Below are 14,151 nucleotides of genomic sequence, written 5' to 3' on the forward strand. Positions count from 1 at the left end.
ATAGTGTATGCAGATCAAAAAATGGTAACCAATCAGCAGTCTACTAACTTTGAAGTTAGAGCAAAAACCACTGAGTTTTGGATTGGTAGGAGCAAGCCTTCTGTTGTTAGGCTCCCAGTGACAAAAACTGGAAAGGTACCAGAACATAAAGGTACAAGCCAGGGCTTCTCTTTGCTATCTTAATCATTTTTGTCTACTAAGAATAGAACACAGAGCATCTGCAAGGACGTTAACACCATTCAGAACTATGGCCTTCCCACTCTACATGCTCACCATTGTGAGCTCAGAGGTTTTCTTATTTCTTTGCAACCTGTTTTTTTTTTTTTTTTTTTTGTGGTGCTGGGGACTGAACCACCCAGGGTCTTGTGCAAGCGAGGCAAGCACTCTACCAACTGAGCTATATCCCCAGCCCCTGCAACCTGTTTTTCTTGCTATACCTTCTTGGAATCTGGAAGAAACATGAAATTTAAGATTGCAAAGCTTGAGTAAGAAAAAAGAAAAAAAATCTACCCAGATCTCAGAAAGGCCATAAGCAAGGAAATCAGTTTGGTAGCAGAACAGAGTAGTTTCTTCCAGTAGTAAGGTCCCAAGGCAATGGCTGTCAACAGATGGTACACTTACACCATGTTGAAAACCTAACTTAAACCAGTTTTGGCATTTTATTTTTCTTTTCTTATTAATGGCATTTTTCTTCTTTTATTCAACTTCAAAGTTTTGGTTTTGGTCTCTGACTATCCCATTCCCAGTTCATATCTTCCATCTTGTATATCAGTTTTTCCTGTCCTATATATTTTCTCTCTGAAAAGAATTTTATACTGAACTTCCATACCTTCCAACTCTTAGGAGCAACCCTTTGGGACATTTCCTCCTGTTTTTAACAGGTTTCCCAAAGCATCTTAACTGATCTTCTTGTCTCTAGTGAATCTCCCTGTTCCTTTTCTCCCATAAGGTAGCCAAATTGAGCTCCCTCAAACACAGTTTAGACATAAACACTTTCAACATCTGCTTCATGACTTTTTTTTTCCTTGGCCAAACCACTTTCATTTATAACTTTAATGTACAATATTGAGTCTATAATTCTTGAAATTCTCACTTGGTTCCTACTTGTAAAGAGTTGAGTCTACACTTTCAGTCTTCATCATCAGGATGGATAACTAATCTGTCCACTGAGAGATATCTGAATATGTAAAGTGACCCAGTGAGTCAAGGTAAAAGTACCAGAAAAATCTAGAACCACAAGGTTGGATCTGGATCTCCAGGGATCTGGTCAGCTGGGAAAATTGCCTATCCCAGGGCCGAATGTGCACACCCTCGCCAGCATGACCAACTCTACCATTTCTGGCCACCTGAGTGCCACAGCCTCTGAAGAGGTGGCCTCTGATGCCAGCAAAAATTGTCATCTCTGGGTCAGGGTTGACATGTTACCTGTACCCAGACAGTCATTCCCAGTAGCCCCACCTTGCTTGATTCATGATTTTGGAATCAAGTTCATTTTCCATAGGCAAACATCCCAGAATCTTTTTTCTTTTATAATTCAGGTAAAATTCACATAACATTAAAAGTTATCATTTTAGCTCCCCCCCTCCCCCAGCAGTGGTACTAGGGATTGAACCCAATGTCTCTGAGTTAAATCCCTTCCCCTTTAAAAATTTTTCTTTGAGGGCTGGGATTGTGGCTCAGTGGCAGAGCCCATGCCTCTCACAACTATGAGGCACTGGGTTTGATCCTTAGCACCACATCAAAATAAAGAAATAAGTTAAATAAAGGTATTCTGTCCATCCACAACATATATATATATATATATATATATATAAATTTTCTTTGAGACATAATCTTGCTAAGTTGCTGAGCCTGTCCTCAAATTTGTGATCCTTCTCAGTCTTCTGATCTGCTGGGACTATAGGCATGCACCACCGTGCCAAGATCATTTTAACTAGTTTAAAGGCAACATTCAGTGACATTTAATACATTCCCAATACTGTACAGACTTCCCCATTATCAAGTTCTGAACATTTTTTTATCACCTCAAAAGGCTATCTATACCCATTAAATGTTCACTCCCCATTTCCCCCATCCCTCAGCCCCTGGCAGCCACTAATATAATTTTTGTCTTTATGGATTTACCTATTCTGGACATTTAACATACATTCAGTCATATAAAATGTAACACTTTGTGTCTGATTTTTTGTTTAGCATAATGTTTTCAAGGTTTACCCAGGCTGAAGCAGGCACTGATATCGCACTATTCCACTATATACATACACCACATTTGTTTATCCACGCATCAGTTGATGAACAATTAGGCTGTTTCTGCATTTTGGCTATTGTGAATACCTGTTATTTCTGAGTAATTCTTCATGTGTCCCTTGCACTGCTCCCACTCAAATCATAAAACTTGCTTTTCTTTGAAAATACTAAATGCCTGTCCAGCAAATTACCTTTTCATGTCTTCCTTTGCCTAAGCTTTCAGTTTCCTCCTACATGACCTTCATATGTTGTCTACTTCACAAACCCTTTCCTGATTTTCCCCACTGTTTGCAAATTTGTTATCTTCTGAGCTCCCCAAATGGCATAACTTCTAGTATTCATGTATTATTCTTATCCCTAACCCACAGATTACACCATGGATGAACTTCAGGCAGTTTACTGCTGCTTTCTTCTTTTTGTTTTGGCAGTACTGGGGATTAGATCCAGGGGTGCTCTACCACCAAGCTACATCCTTGGCTCCTTTTATTTTTTGAGAAGGTTCTCACTGAATTGCTAAGGCTGGCCATGACTTGTGATCCTCTTGCCTCAGCCTCCCGAGATGCTCAAATTACAGGTGTGTGCCACTATGCCATGCTTCTTCTTTTTCTTTCTTTTTTTCTTTGGAGATTAAACCCAGCACTATGCACATGCTAGGCAAACACTCGACTCATGGACTGCATCCCAGCTCCAATTTATTGCTGTATCTTCTGTAGTCAAGCACTTTATTTATCAAAAAACACTAAGAAATATTTTTAATTTAGGACATACCTAGAGTTATTTCATAGTCTGTGATTAGACATATGGTTCTTTTTTTTTTTGGTACTGGGGATTGAACTCAGGGGCACTTTGCCCTATTTTGTATTTTATTTAGAGACAGAGTCTCACTGAGTTTCTTAGTACCTCGCCATTGCTGAGGTTGGCTTTGAACTTGTGATCCTCCTGTCTCAGCCTCTCGAGCTACTGGGATTACAGGTATGCACCACCATACCCAGTATACATATGGTTCTTTTAAGTGCCTGAGATGTACACCTTCTATCGTAGAGGAGAATGAAATATTTATTCCTTTTGAAATGAATCAAAATGCCTTAGGTAACTAGATGAACACCACTTGTGGTATTAATGTGGACTTTCTGAATGTGTATGTTCTTTTTTGTTTAAGAATCTCCATGTGTTATTGTTGTGCACACGAGCTTTGTCTTTGTTTTACGTTTTGAATAAGGAGCAATAGCAGGATATATAGGGACAAGTGAGAAATAGCATAGCAATGGTAATATGTAATATACTTAAGGTGTTTTATAGCTGGTTATGACAGTGTCAGAATGTCACAAGCCTAAGTGACATTTCAGTACTTTCAAGAATAGCCAAGAAAATATAATAGTAATTCTTATTTCTTCAGGTGACTTATAATGGCAGCAGAAAACCAGAAGGATCATTAAAAATAAAGCTTGCTGACCTACAATAGCCCCTGGACTCCCTGTGAGAGACAGAGCTTGGTGGTTCTCTGAAGGATTCTACTTTCTTTTATTAGGAATCAAAATGAAAACGGAGTAATGACTTTACCTCCCCAGGGTGAATCACCCATTCACTAACAGTATTTTTACCTGATCATTATTTTTCAGCAACTACAAGTTTAAATTTAAAATTAAGATAAGGAGGGATTTGTTGAATTTAGTATAGAGACAATGCTCAACAAATATTTTTCAGCTGTTTGGGGGTCCAGCCTTGTGTTCTTAACTGCCTCTTGTGAAGGGTACATGTGTGTGCATGTGCCCATGGCCTAAGATTGTGATAAAAGGGTGATCTAATCTTAAAATGTTTGTGGGGAGGTGTTTTGAGAGATGGAGAAGAGGTGGCTGGGCCTGAAAGGAAAAATCCCAGAGGTGTTCTTCCTCCTAGCTTCACAATGATGTTGAACGGGTACTAAGAGAATGTGATCTCCTTGCTTCCTTGTCTAATCAATAATTCTCACTGTCTCCAAGCAGGAAATCAAAAGAGTAGACAGGACACACAGAAACCTGTCTGGGCAGAGCAGGAAGTAATTTTACATTCTGATAGTAAGAAATCATAAGTGATTTCTATCAAGGTTTTCCTATTTCTCAGTGTCAAAACTTGTATCAGTTTCTAATAGAGATGAATAATTTTCTAATTATTCTAATTACTCCTGTCTAAAAGATCAATTTCTTAAGTTTATCTTAGAGCTGAAAGGGACTTTAGAAATGACCTAGTTTAATGCCATCATTTTACAGAAAATAATAAAAAGTATATGAGAAAATGTGATTAGGGTTACACATAAGTTGGCAGAGCCCAAACTAGAATCCAAGTCTTCCAAATCCTTGTTCTCTATGAGCCACTTCTACTATAATTAACTTGAGTTTTTTAATTTGACAAAACAGATCTGCTACCAAATAGCTTCACCCAGTGAAGGTCAGTAATACACACTTTTTTTTGGTACTGAGGATTTAATCCTGGGGTGCTTTACCACTCAGCTACTTTCTTGGCCTTTTTAATTTTTTAAATTTTGAAACAGGGTCTTACTGTGTTGCTGGGGCTAACCTTGAACTTGAGGTCCTGCCTCAGCCTCCCAAATCACTGGAACGAAAGTCATAGGCCACCATGCCTGGTCCATGCACACTCTTCTGGATAAATATTAATTGGGTTATTAGTTCAAGTAAGCCACTGTGCCAGGCACTAAAGGTAATTCAAAGGTAAATTTGCCATTATCTCTCAGGATCTTACAATCAAATTTAAAACTGGGAGAGGAAAGGGTCACAAAAATAAACAGAAAGGTAAATAACATGCAAAAATTGGAAAGGGTACTAGAAGTAACCTTGAGACTTAGAATGGAATGTGTCAGATGCTTTGCAAATTGTATTCCCTATCTCTGTCTCCAAGGCATTCATAGAACAAGATCATTATCATACAGAGCTTTACAAAACATATATATTTCAATGTAGAAGATAAACTCAAGTAGTCTTCAATTTAGCCAGGCACAGTGGTACACACCTCTGATCCCAGCTACTAGGAAGCCCAAGGCAGGAGGATTGCAAGTTTAAGGATAGCCTGGGAAATTCAATGATACTGTGTCTCAAAATAAAAATTAAAAAGGCCTTTTAGGCAAGGATGTAGGGGGAAAGGCACACTCATCCATTGCTGGTGGGACTGCAAATTGGTGCAACCAATCTGGAAAGCAGTATGGTCATTCCTTAGGAAACTTGGAATGGAACCACCATTTGATTCAGCTATACTACTCCTTGGTCTATACACAAAGGACTTAAAAACAGCATACTACAGTGACGCAGCCACTTCAATGTTTACAGCTGCACAATTCATAATAGCTAAAATGTGGAACCAACCTAGATGCCCTTCAATAAATGAGTGGATAAAGAAACTGTGGTGTATATATACAATGGAATATTACTCAGCATTAAAAGAGAATAAAATTATGGCATTTGCAGGTAAATGAATAGAGTTGGAGAATATCATGCTAAGTGAAATAAGTCAATCCCCAAAAATCAAAGGCCGATGTTCTGATAAGTGGATGCTGATCCCTAATGGGGGGTGGGGGGTGGGAAGAATGGAGGAATTTTGATTGGGCCAAGGGGAGGGAGGGGAGAGGAAGGTGCATGGGGGTATAGAAGGTGGTATATGTATGACTGCACATGTGGTGTGACTCTACATGTGTACAACCAGAGAAATGAAAAGTTGTGCTCCATTTGTGTATGATGAATCGACAGCTTTCTACTGTCATGTATAACTGATTGGAACTAATAAAAAATAAATTAAAAGAAAAGGCCTTGGGTTCAATGTGGGATGGTTGGGGAGGTTTGGGGATGGGTGGGAGAGGCATAGGGAAGAGTCTTTTATCTGAAGAATGTTGCCCTGACAGAAACTAATTTACTACTTATTTGCTTTGATGAATCCATTTTCTCTTTATCAGTAGATAGATATAAGGAGAAGGGCCTGAAGTCATTGGTGCAAACCAAAGCAGGCCTGGGGGTGGCAATAAACTACCAGTCTTTCCTGAAGGATTGAGGATTTAGAAATGACTACAGGATCTAGCTTGAAGGGTGGGACATCATTTTGTACAAAACATCTCAGGGTTTTCTGACCTCCACACTAGGTGTATTTGATTTATTTGAGTTATTGAGTTACTGGCCAAGATACGGGCTTCTTAATGGATATCCATTTGAATCTAAAATGCAGATGCAGATAATAATTTTTGGGATGTTTCACCAGCTGCTGAGGAAATTGTGGACTGCTCTTGTCTATATTTACAACTTCGTAAGTTTGCAAAGAAACACAGCAGTTAAACATGTATCTTTGCTTTAAAATTTGTATCTATGTTATCCCTATGTGCACACTTACATAAGTGAATATCCAAGGGAGAGCTGCTAGCTGTCATTTAACACATTCAGCTGGATCTTTTTTACCAAAATGTAAATCTGCAACGTATTCTAATGCAACCCAATTAGAGTTAGTAGCACCATCTGTATATATACTTTCAGTTCAGCTGTCAAAAAACACACAAATACTCTCCAATAATATAATATTCAATAGTGGTATTATATTTCATTGTACCATACTTCACTTAACCTTTTTTACACTTTTAAATGGGTCACTTTTCATTTTCTGCCTTTCATAATTAACATTTTAGTAGATTTTTAAATATGCAAGTCTTTGCTTACATATTTGAGATTTTTCTTAGGATTGACTCCTGGAAGTGTAATTACATTATATTTTTAATTTCAAAGTTTTAAAATGAAAACAAATGGGATAGGTATGGGGGCTTAATTCAGTGGGAGAGTGCTTGCTTGCCTTGCATGTGTGACTGGGTCTGATCCTCAGCACCATAAAAACAAAAACAAAACAAATCCCAAAAAGGATACTAAAAAAGTCAAGCAGGACAAGACTTCTAAGAAAATAACATAGTAGTCTCTAGATCCCTTCTGTCTATCCATATCCTTTACTTCAGCTAGTTGTTCTGCTATTTATCTTCAAATATTGTCTTTTTAATTTTAAAAATTTCAACATCTATTGATTCTACACAAATGGAATATTTAGATCTCTTACATGACCAAACACTCTTTTTCTATCTTCCTTCCACTCAACTGGTTGGATTCAATTGGTTTAATATTGGTTAAATCAATATTCAGTATTTAGGAGCCCAACTGGCGCCAGATAGTCACCATGAAGTTCAACCTCTTCATGACCTTGGACTGCAGCAAAAACCACAAAAGGCACTTCAATGTCCCTTTGCACTTGTGCAGCAAGAGCATGTTTTCCCTTCTCCCTAAGGAGCTGTGGCAAAAGTACAGTGTCCATTCCTGCCCATCTGTAAGGACGACAAGGTCTGGGTGGTTTGAGGACACTACAAAGGTCAACAAATTGACAAGCTAGTCCATATGTACAGGAAAAACTATGTCATCTACATTGAGGCACACAGTGTGAGAAGGCTACAGACATAAATGTCCACATGGGCATGCACGGAGCAGGGTGATTATCACCAGGCTAAAACTGGACGAGACTGGGAAAAGTTCTTGAATTCAAAGCCAAGACTCAATAAGCTTCAAGAAAAGCAAATATAAGGAATCACTTATTGAGAAAAAGCAAAAATGAATGTAACCTGTTGTGCAATCATGGGTTAACTAAAGACTTCTAGCCTAGCATGTGTTCCTTGGAACTTTCAAGATGTCTCTGGAATGTTTCATTTCCCTTTCATTTTGGCTCAATGAATCTACTTTTGCAATTTTGATTAACAATTTTATGAATAAAATTGGAAATGTTTCCCAATTCCAAAAGGCATTTGCTTCATTTTATAAATTAAATTCATTTATTACTTAAAATATCCAGGTTTTATATTTTATGATATTATAAATATTATTATCTTAGCTATATAGAATATTATGATTACATTTTCTTATACATTTTTAATTTTTCACTACATCTAATAATTATTTCATTTTATTCTATACAATTATTTCATTTTATTCTATACATATACAGTATGTCTGTTTTAAAACATGACCTCCAAATTCTTTGACATTCTTGCTATATAAAGAGGTGAGGTCTATGATTTCTCACTTGATTTTGGGTAAGCTTATCCATGTCTTGATAAGAGATCATGGAAATGGCACTGACTTTTGAGGCTGGTCATAAGGAAGATGCAGCCTCTGCTTTGCATGGTAGAATATATGTTTACAGTTCTGAACATTCCACTATTCTGAGGCTGCCATGCTGTGAGGAAGCCAAGCTAAGTGGAAGAAGGGTCATGCATGAGCATTCTGGATGGTTAGCAGTTTAATTTTTTAGGCATCTCAGCTTAGGTACCATTTATGAGTGAAAGAGCTTCTAGATGATTTTAGTCCCCAGCATTGTTGTTACCTCCAGCACCTGAATTTTTCCACCTAAGGCCCCAGATATCATGGAGCAGAGCCAAGTCATTCCAGTGTGCTCTGCCCAAATTCACAACTCCCAGAATCCACAAACAAAATAAAATGGTTATTGTAGGTAGCTAAGTTTTGTTCTAGCAATAATAACTGGGACAGTTATTATTTAGTTTTCCTTCCTTCCCTCCTCTTCCCCTCCTCCCTCACCATCTCTTCCTCTTCTTTTCTCTCTTTCTTTTTCAGGGATTGAACCCAGGGATACTTATTTACTGCACCACATTCACAGCCCTTTTTATTTTTTATTTAGAGATAGGGTCTCACTAAGTTGCTTAGGGTTTTGCTGGCTTTGAACTCACAATCCAATCCTCCTGCCTCAGCCTCCCGAGCTGCTGGGATCATAGGCGTTTGCCACCATGCCAGGCTGAACATTTAATTTTCTATGTATTTATAATTAATTCATCCCTGATTTGCAATATGATCAACCACATTGGGTGACTTATCAGTTCCATTTTTTTTTTTCCCTTTAAGATATTTCTCCAGGAGATCTCTGTCCTCTTGTCCCAGTGTAGACTGGGTATATAGCCATCAGCCTAGGACTTGCTGGAATGACAGGGCAGCACATTACCTAAGAATGCAGATTTTATAGCTGGCTGCCTAGGATTCACCACTTGCTGGTTGTAAGACTGTGTGCAAATTACTTAATCTCTCTACTTCAGATTATTCATTAGACCAGTGCTTGACTTACAGTAAATGCTATTATTGTTGGCCTTATTATTATTTGTAACTCTTCCTTTTACATTGTCCTGGTAATTCCCAGGCCTTATGCATATGTATAATCCCATAGTTCCTACACTCCTTGGCTTTTTCTCTGTCTTGGTTACTCCCCTGTCTTTATGGAATACTCACCAGCTCCCTGAAACAAAGGTGCATGAAAGGTAAGTTTTTTGGAATCTTATAGATGAGTTTAAAAAGTCTTCATATCATACTTGAAGATGACATGGCTGGCACAAAATTATAAATTGCAATTTCCTTTTTAGATTTTTTTTTTTTTGTATTGGAGATTGAATCCATAGAGACTTTACCACTGAGTCACAGTCCCAGCGCTTTTTATTTTTTATTTTGAGATAGGGCCTTGCTAAGTTGCTGAGGCTGGTTTCAAACTTGCAATCCTTCTCTTGCCTCAGCCTCCCAAGTCACTGGGATTATAGGTGTGCACCACAGCACCCAACTTTCTCATTGAGTTTTGAAGATATTATTTCACTGTCTTGAAGGTTTCAGTGTTACAACTGAGATACCATTCTGATCTTTGCTCTTTTGAAAGAAAATTTCTTTTTTTTTTTTTCCTAGAGATATTCTTTATCCCTATTCTTTTAAACTTTGATAATGATGTGACTTGGTGTGTTTCACATTTTTTTTTTTTTTTTGCACTAGGAAATTGAACCCAGGGTTTAATGCATGCTAAGCATAGACTCTATCACCCCAAGTCCCGTCTGAATCTTTTAAAATTCATTATTTAGGTTACCACCATTTCAATCTGGAAACTATGGCACTTCAGCCTTCAGTTCTCTGAATGTTTCTTTGTAAAAATGTCTTTTTTAAAAAGTTAAAAGTTTATTAATAGCCAGGTATGGTAGTGCATGCCTGTAATCCCAGTGGCTTGGGAGGCTGAAGCAGGAGGATGGAAGTTTCAAAGCCAGCCTCAGCAATTTAGCAAGGTTTTAAGGAACCAAGTGAGACCCCATGTCAAACAATAAAAAGGGTTGGAGATGTGACTCAGTGGTTAAGCACCCTTGAGTTCAATCCCTGCCCTCCCCCTCAAAAAAAAGTTACTTGTTTTTTTAAGATTCTAAGGATTGAACCTGGGGGGTTGGTTGGGGGGAGTTTACTGCTGAGCCACATCCCCAACACTTTTAAAATTGTAGACAGGGTCTTGCTAGGTTGCCAGGGCCTCAGTCTCCCAAGTAGCTGGGATTACAGGCATGTTCCATCATGCTCTGTGTACTTTCAAAATTTTATTAATTTTCTTTTTTTAAATTTATTTTTTAGTTTTAGATGAACACAATATCTTTATTTTATTTTTTTATGTGGTGCTGAGGATCGAATCCAGTGCTGCATGCATGCAAGGTGAGCACTCTACCACTGAGTCACAACCCCAGCCCCGAAAATTTGATTAATTTTCTCACCTCCATTTTCAGTTTTCTCTGAAACATTTTTTTAATTGTCAATGGACCTTTATTTTATTTATTTATATGTAGTGCTGAGAATCAAATCTAGTGCTTCACTCATGGTAGGCAAACGCTCTGCCACTAAGCCACAACTCCAGTCCTCTCTGAGACTCTTAATACATGCAAGATCATGTAAGATTTCCTGAAAGAGTTTTTTTTATTTTCATATTTTGCTCACTTTTCAGAAAGATTTTCTCATTTGTGTCTTTCATGTTCCTTCTGATTAAAAAAAAAATCTTGCTGGGCGTGGTAGCGCACCCCTAAAATCCCAGTGACTTAGGCAGGGGAGGTAGAAGGATTTTGAGTTCAAAGCCAGCTTCAATGAAAGTGAGGCACTAAGCAACTCAGTGAGACCCTGTCTCTAAATAAAATACAAAATAGGACTAGAGATGTGGCTTAGTGACTGAGTGCCCAGAGTTTATTCCCGGGTAGCCAACCCTCCGTTTCTCCCCCCCCACCCCCCGCAAAAAAACCCTGCAATTATATTTTTAAATTCTGATTTCTTGTTTTGAGGATGTTTATTTTTTGGGCACTGGGGATTATACCCCAGAGCACTCTACCTCTGAACTACATCCCCATTCTTTTTTTTTTTGAGACAGGGGCTTGCTAAGTTGCCCAGGCTGGCCTCAAACTTTCAATCCTTCTGCCTCAATCTCCCAAGTGGCTGGGATTTAGGTGTGTGCCAATGTACCAGGCTGGGTTGTCCTTTTCTATGTCTTTTTCTATATGTTACCTGTTTTTGTTTCATGGGTTTAACATCTTGCTAAGCATATATTAAGTGTTTCTAGAAATGTCTTTCTTTCCTCATATTTTTTGTTTCCTCTGGGTTCCCTTTTCATTAGTTTGCTTTTGACTTTTTCTTACAGAAGAGTCTTTTCTCAATGTCCTGTGGTCCTATGTTACCTTTCTGCTTCAAGTGAGTCAGCTGGAGATTCTGTTCATGTGGATACACTGAGGCTTGTCACTTGGTAGGGGATGGCTATAGGGAAGCTTGTGGATATGCATGTTTACTGAGAGGACCCCAAACACACTTATCTGCAGATCTTTTCTCCAGAATTCGACAGTTTCCTAAGAAATGACTCCCAATTTTCTACCTGGTAAATATGAGGGATTTTAATCTGGCGGCCAGCATTTTGAGAGTCCATGCAGAAAGACGACTGAGGGAGGGGAAATGTTATCTTTCAGAATGCAGATATTCATGTAGGCTCTCTGCTATAAATATGGCAGCTACCCCCACTTTCCCCATCCTCAGGCTGTGCCTGGTTTCCTAGTCAGAGCCTCAGATTAATCCAACCCATCACAACCACGAAGTTAAATAAATTCCATGAGACTTTGGATAAAAAAGCAAGAACTTCTGCACCAGAGTTTCTGCATTAAAATAAAACCAAAAAATTTCCTCATGTTTGACATCCCCAGACCCTCCCAAAATGTATGCAATTTACCTAATTCAAACGCCTTTACCCTTCCCACTTCATCATGCTGTTTTTTCTTTGATAATGCCTTAGAACAAGTGTTCAGGGTCCAAGTTTGTTTTAAAATAACCCAATGAGCTGACAGACGGAGCTCCTGGAATTCTGCAGCTTGTGCTAGAGTCCACAGATGGGAAATTGCTGTCAGCTAAAGGGTGGTGCTATTACCATAGCCCGATTGCTGAAGTCTTTAGAAAAAAATATCCCCTGCGTTAATTAGCATTCGCCACAGGCACTAGTGTTGTACTGCAGTACTGGAAGAACTCAGATGATAAGAGAACACAAGAGTGTAGTCTCTAACTTTTAACTAATATTTTACCTTTTAAAAATGTAGATTATAAAGAAAGAGTTTTGTCTGTTAAATAAATATGCTCCTTTATGGCTGATCTATACCCTTAAATCATCATGAAATAGATATTATGTTCTAAAATCAACTAACAGTACCTAAAATAGGAAAAATATTACTTTACCTCTTCGATCTGCTTAATCCACAAATCTCTTCCAAGAAACTCCTGATGTAAAACTACAGGAGCTGAGTTTAGATGAAAAGTCACACAGTCACTGGTCTTTTCTTTAATAAAAGGCTGGAGGTCAGAATTTATCTAAAAGGAGTAGTTAAAATAGTTCTATCAGTAAAATGTATACATAATAGTATGTTTTAGTCATATTCAGAAAGCACCAGTAATGCAGTAAAAAATGAAGTTTTAAGATGCACATTAGCAAGCTTTAATAAGCAAAAGAACATTTTGGATTATTAACATTAACCTTTACAATTCTTTAGAATTAATTAATTTTCTCCATTAATACTTTTTTTTTTTTTTGGTAGTGCTGGGGATCAAACCCAGGGCCTTCGCATGGTGTGTCCATGCTCTACCATTGAACTACATCCTAAGTCCCATTCATTTTTTTTCCTTTTTTGTCTCAGTCTCCCTTGCAGCTGGTTTTCAGGTGTGCATCATTACACCCAGTCTTATTTCTTTTTTATTTGGTAGCAACCTTTATTTTAATTAAGTTAAAAGGAAGGATTTAGATAAAGGTTTAATAAATATAATTACTTAATAAATTACATTTAATAAAATATGCAAAAAAACTCATCTGGAAGATATATATTATTATATATATATATATATTTCCCCCTCCCTTTTATGAGCTATTTAACACCTAAAAATATATACTAAATGAAAATTTTAAATCATTCATATATATGAAAGAAATAAATAGCTAGTTTTAGGCTATTTTATATGTGTGTGTATATACACACACACACACACACACACACACACCATTTAAAAGAATCAGCAATTAAAATTGAAGCTTTCAGTTTTATTCAGCATATTTTATAACTTCCCATAATTTATTTTACATAAGGAGCTATAATGCAATGGTATCAAAAATAACAAATATCAGGCTGGGATTGTGGCTCAGCGGTAGAGTGCTCGCTTCGTACCTGAGGGAGCCCGGTTAGATCCTCATCACTACATAAAAATAAAGGCATTGTGTTGTGTCCATCTACACCTAATAAATAAATAAATAAATAAATATTTCTTAAAAACAAACAAACAAACAAATATTCTCCCATTCTGTCAATGGGAATATTATATGTTATTTAATAATTTTAAGAGTTCTCTCAAGAACCCTTTCAGCTGGGCACGGTGGTACAGCTTGGGAGGCTGAGGCAGAAGGATCACAGGTTCAAAGCCAGCCTTAGTGAAAGTGAGGTGCTAAGCAACTCAGTGAGACCCTGTCTCTAAATAAAATACAAAATAGGACTGGGGATGTGGCTCAGTGGTCGAGTGCCTCTAAGTTCAATCTCTAGTCCCGCCT

The 14,151-nt window shown here is 37.8% G+C and overlaps 1 protein-coding gene across 4 annotated transcripts in view; it reads right to left on the reverse strand.

Moving 5' to 3' along the window:
• Nucleotides 1-14,151, reverse strand: part of Pdss2 (decaprenyl diphosphate synthase subunit 2) — a 274,672-nt gene that overhangs the window by 41,312 nt on the left and 219,209 nt on the right. For all 4 annotated transcript variants that reach the window (XM_048783835.1, XM_048783729.1, XM_048783661.1 and 1 more), the window contains one exon: nucleotides 12,798-12,929. In XM_048783835.1, coding sequence (XP_048639792.1) covers nucleotides 12,798-12,929 — 132 coding nt within the window. The remainder of the gene's footprint in view (nucleotides 1-12,797; nucleotides 12,930-14,151) is intronic.

The sequence above is a fragment of the Marmota marmota genome, unplaced genomic scaffold (genome assembly GCF_001458135.2).
Source record: "Marmota marmota marmota unplaced genomic scaffold, marMar, whole genome shotgun sequence".
Lineage (NCBI taxonomy): Eukaryota > Metazoa > Chordata > Mammalia > Rodentia > Sciuridae > Marmota > Marmota marmota.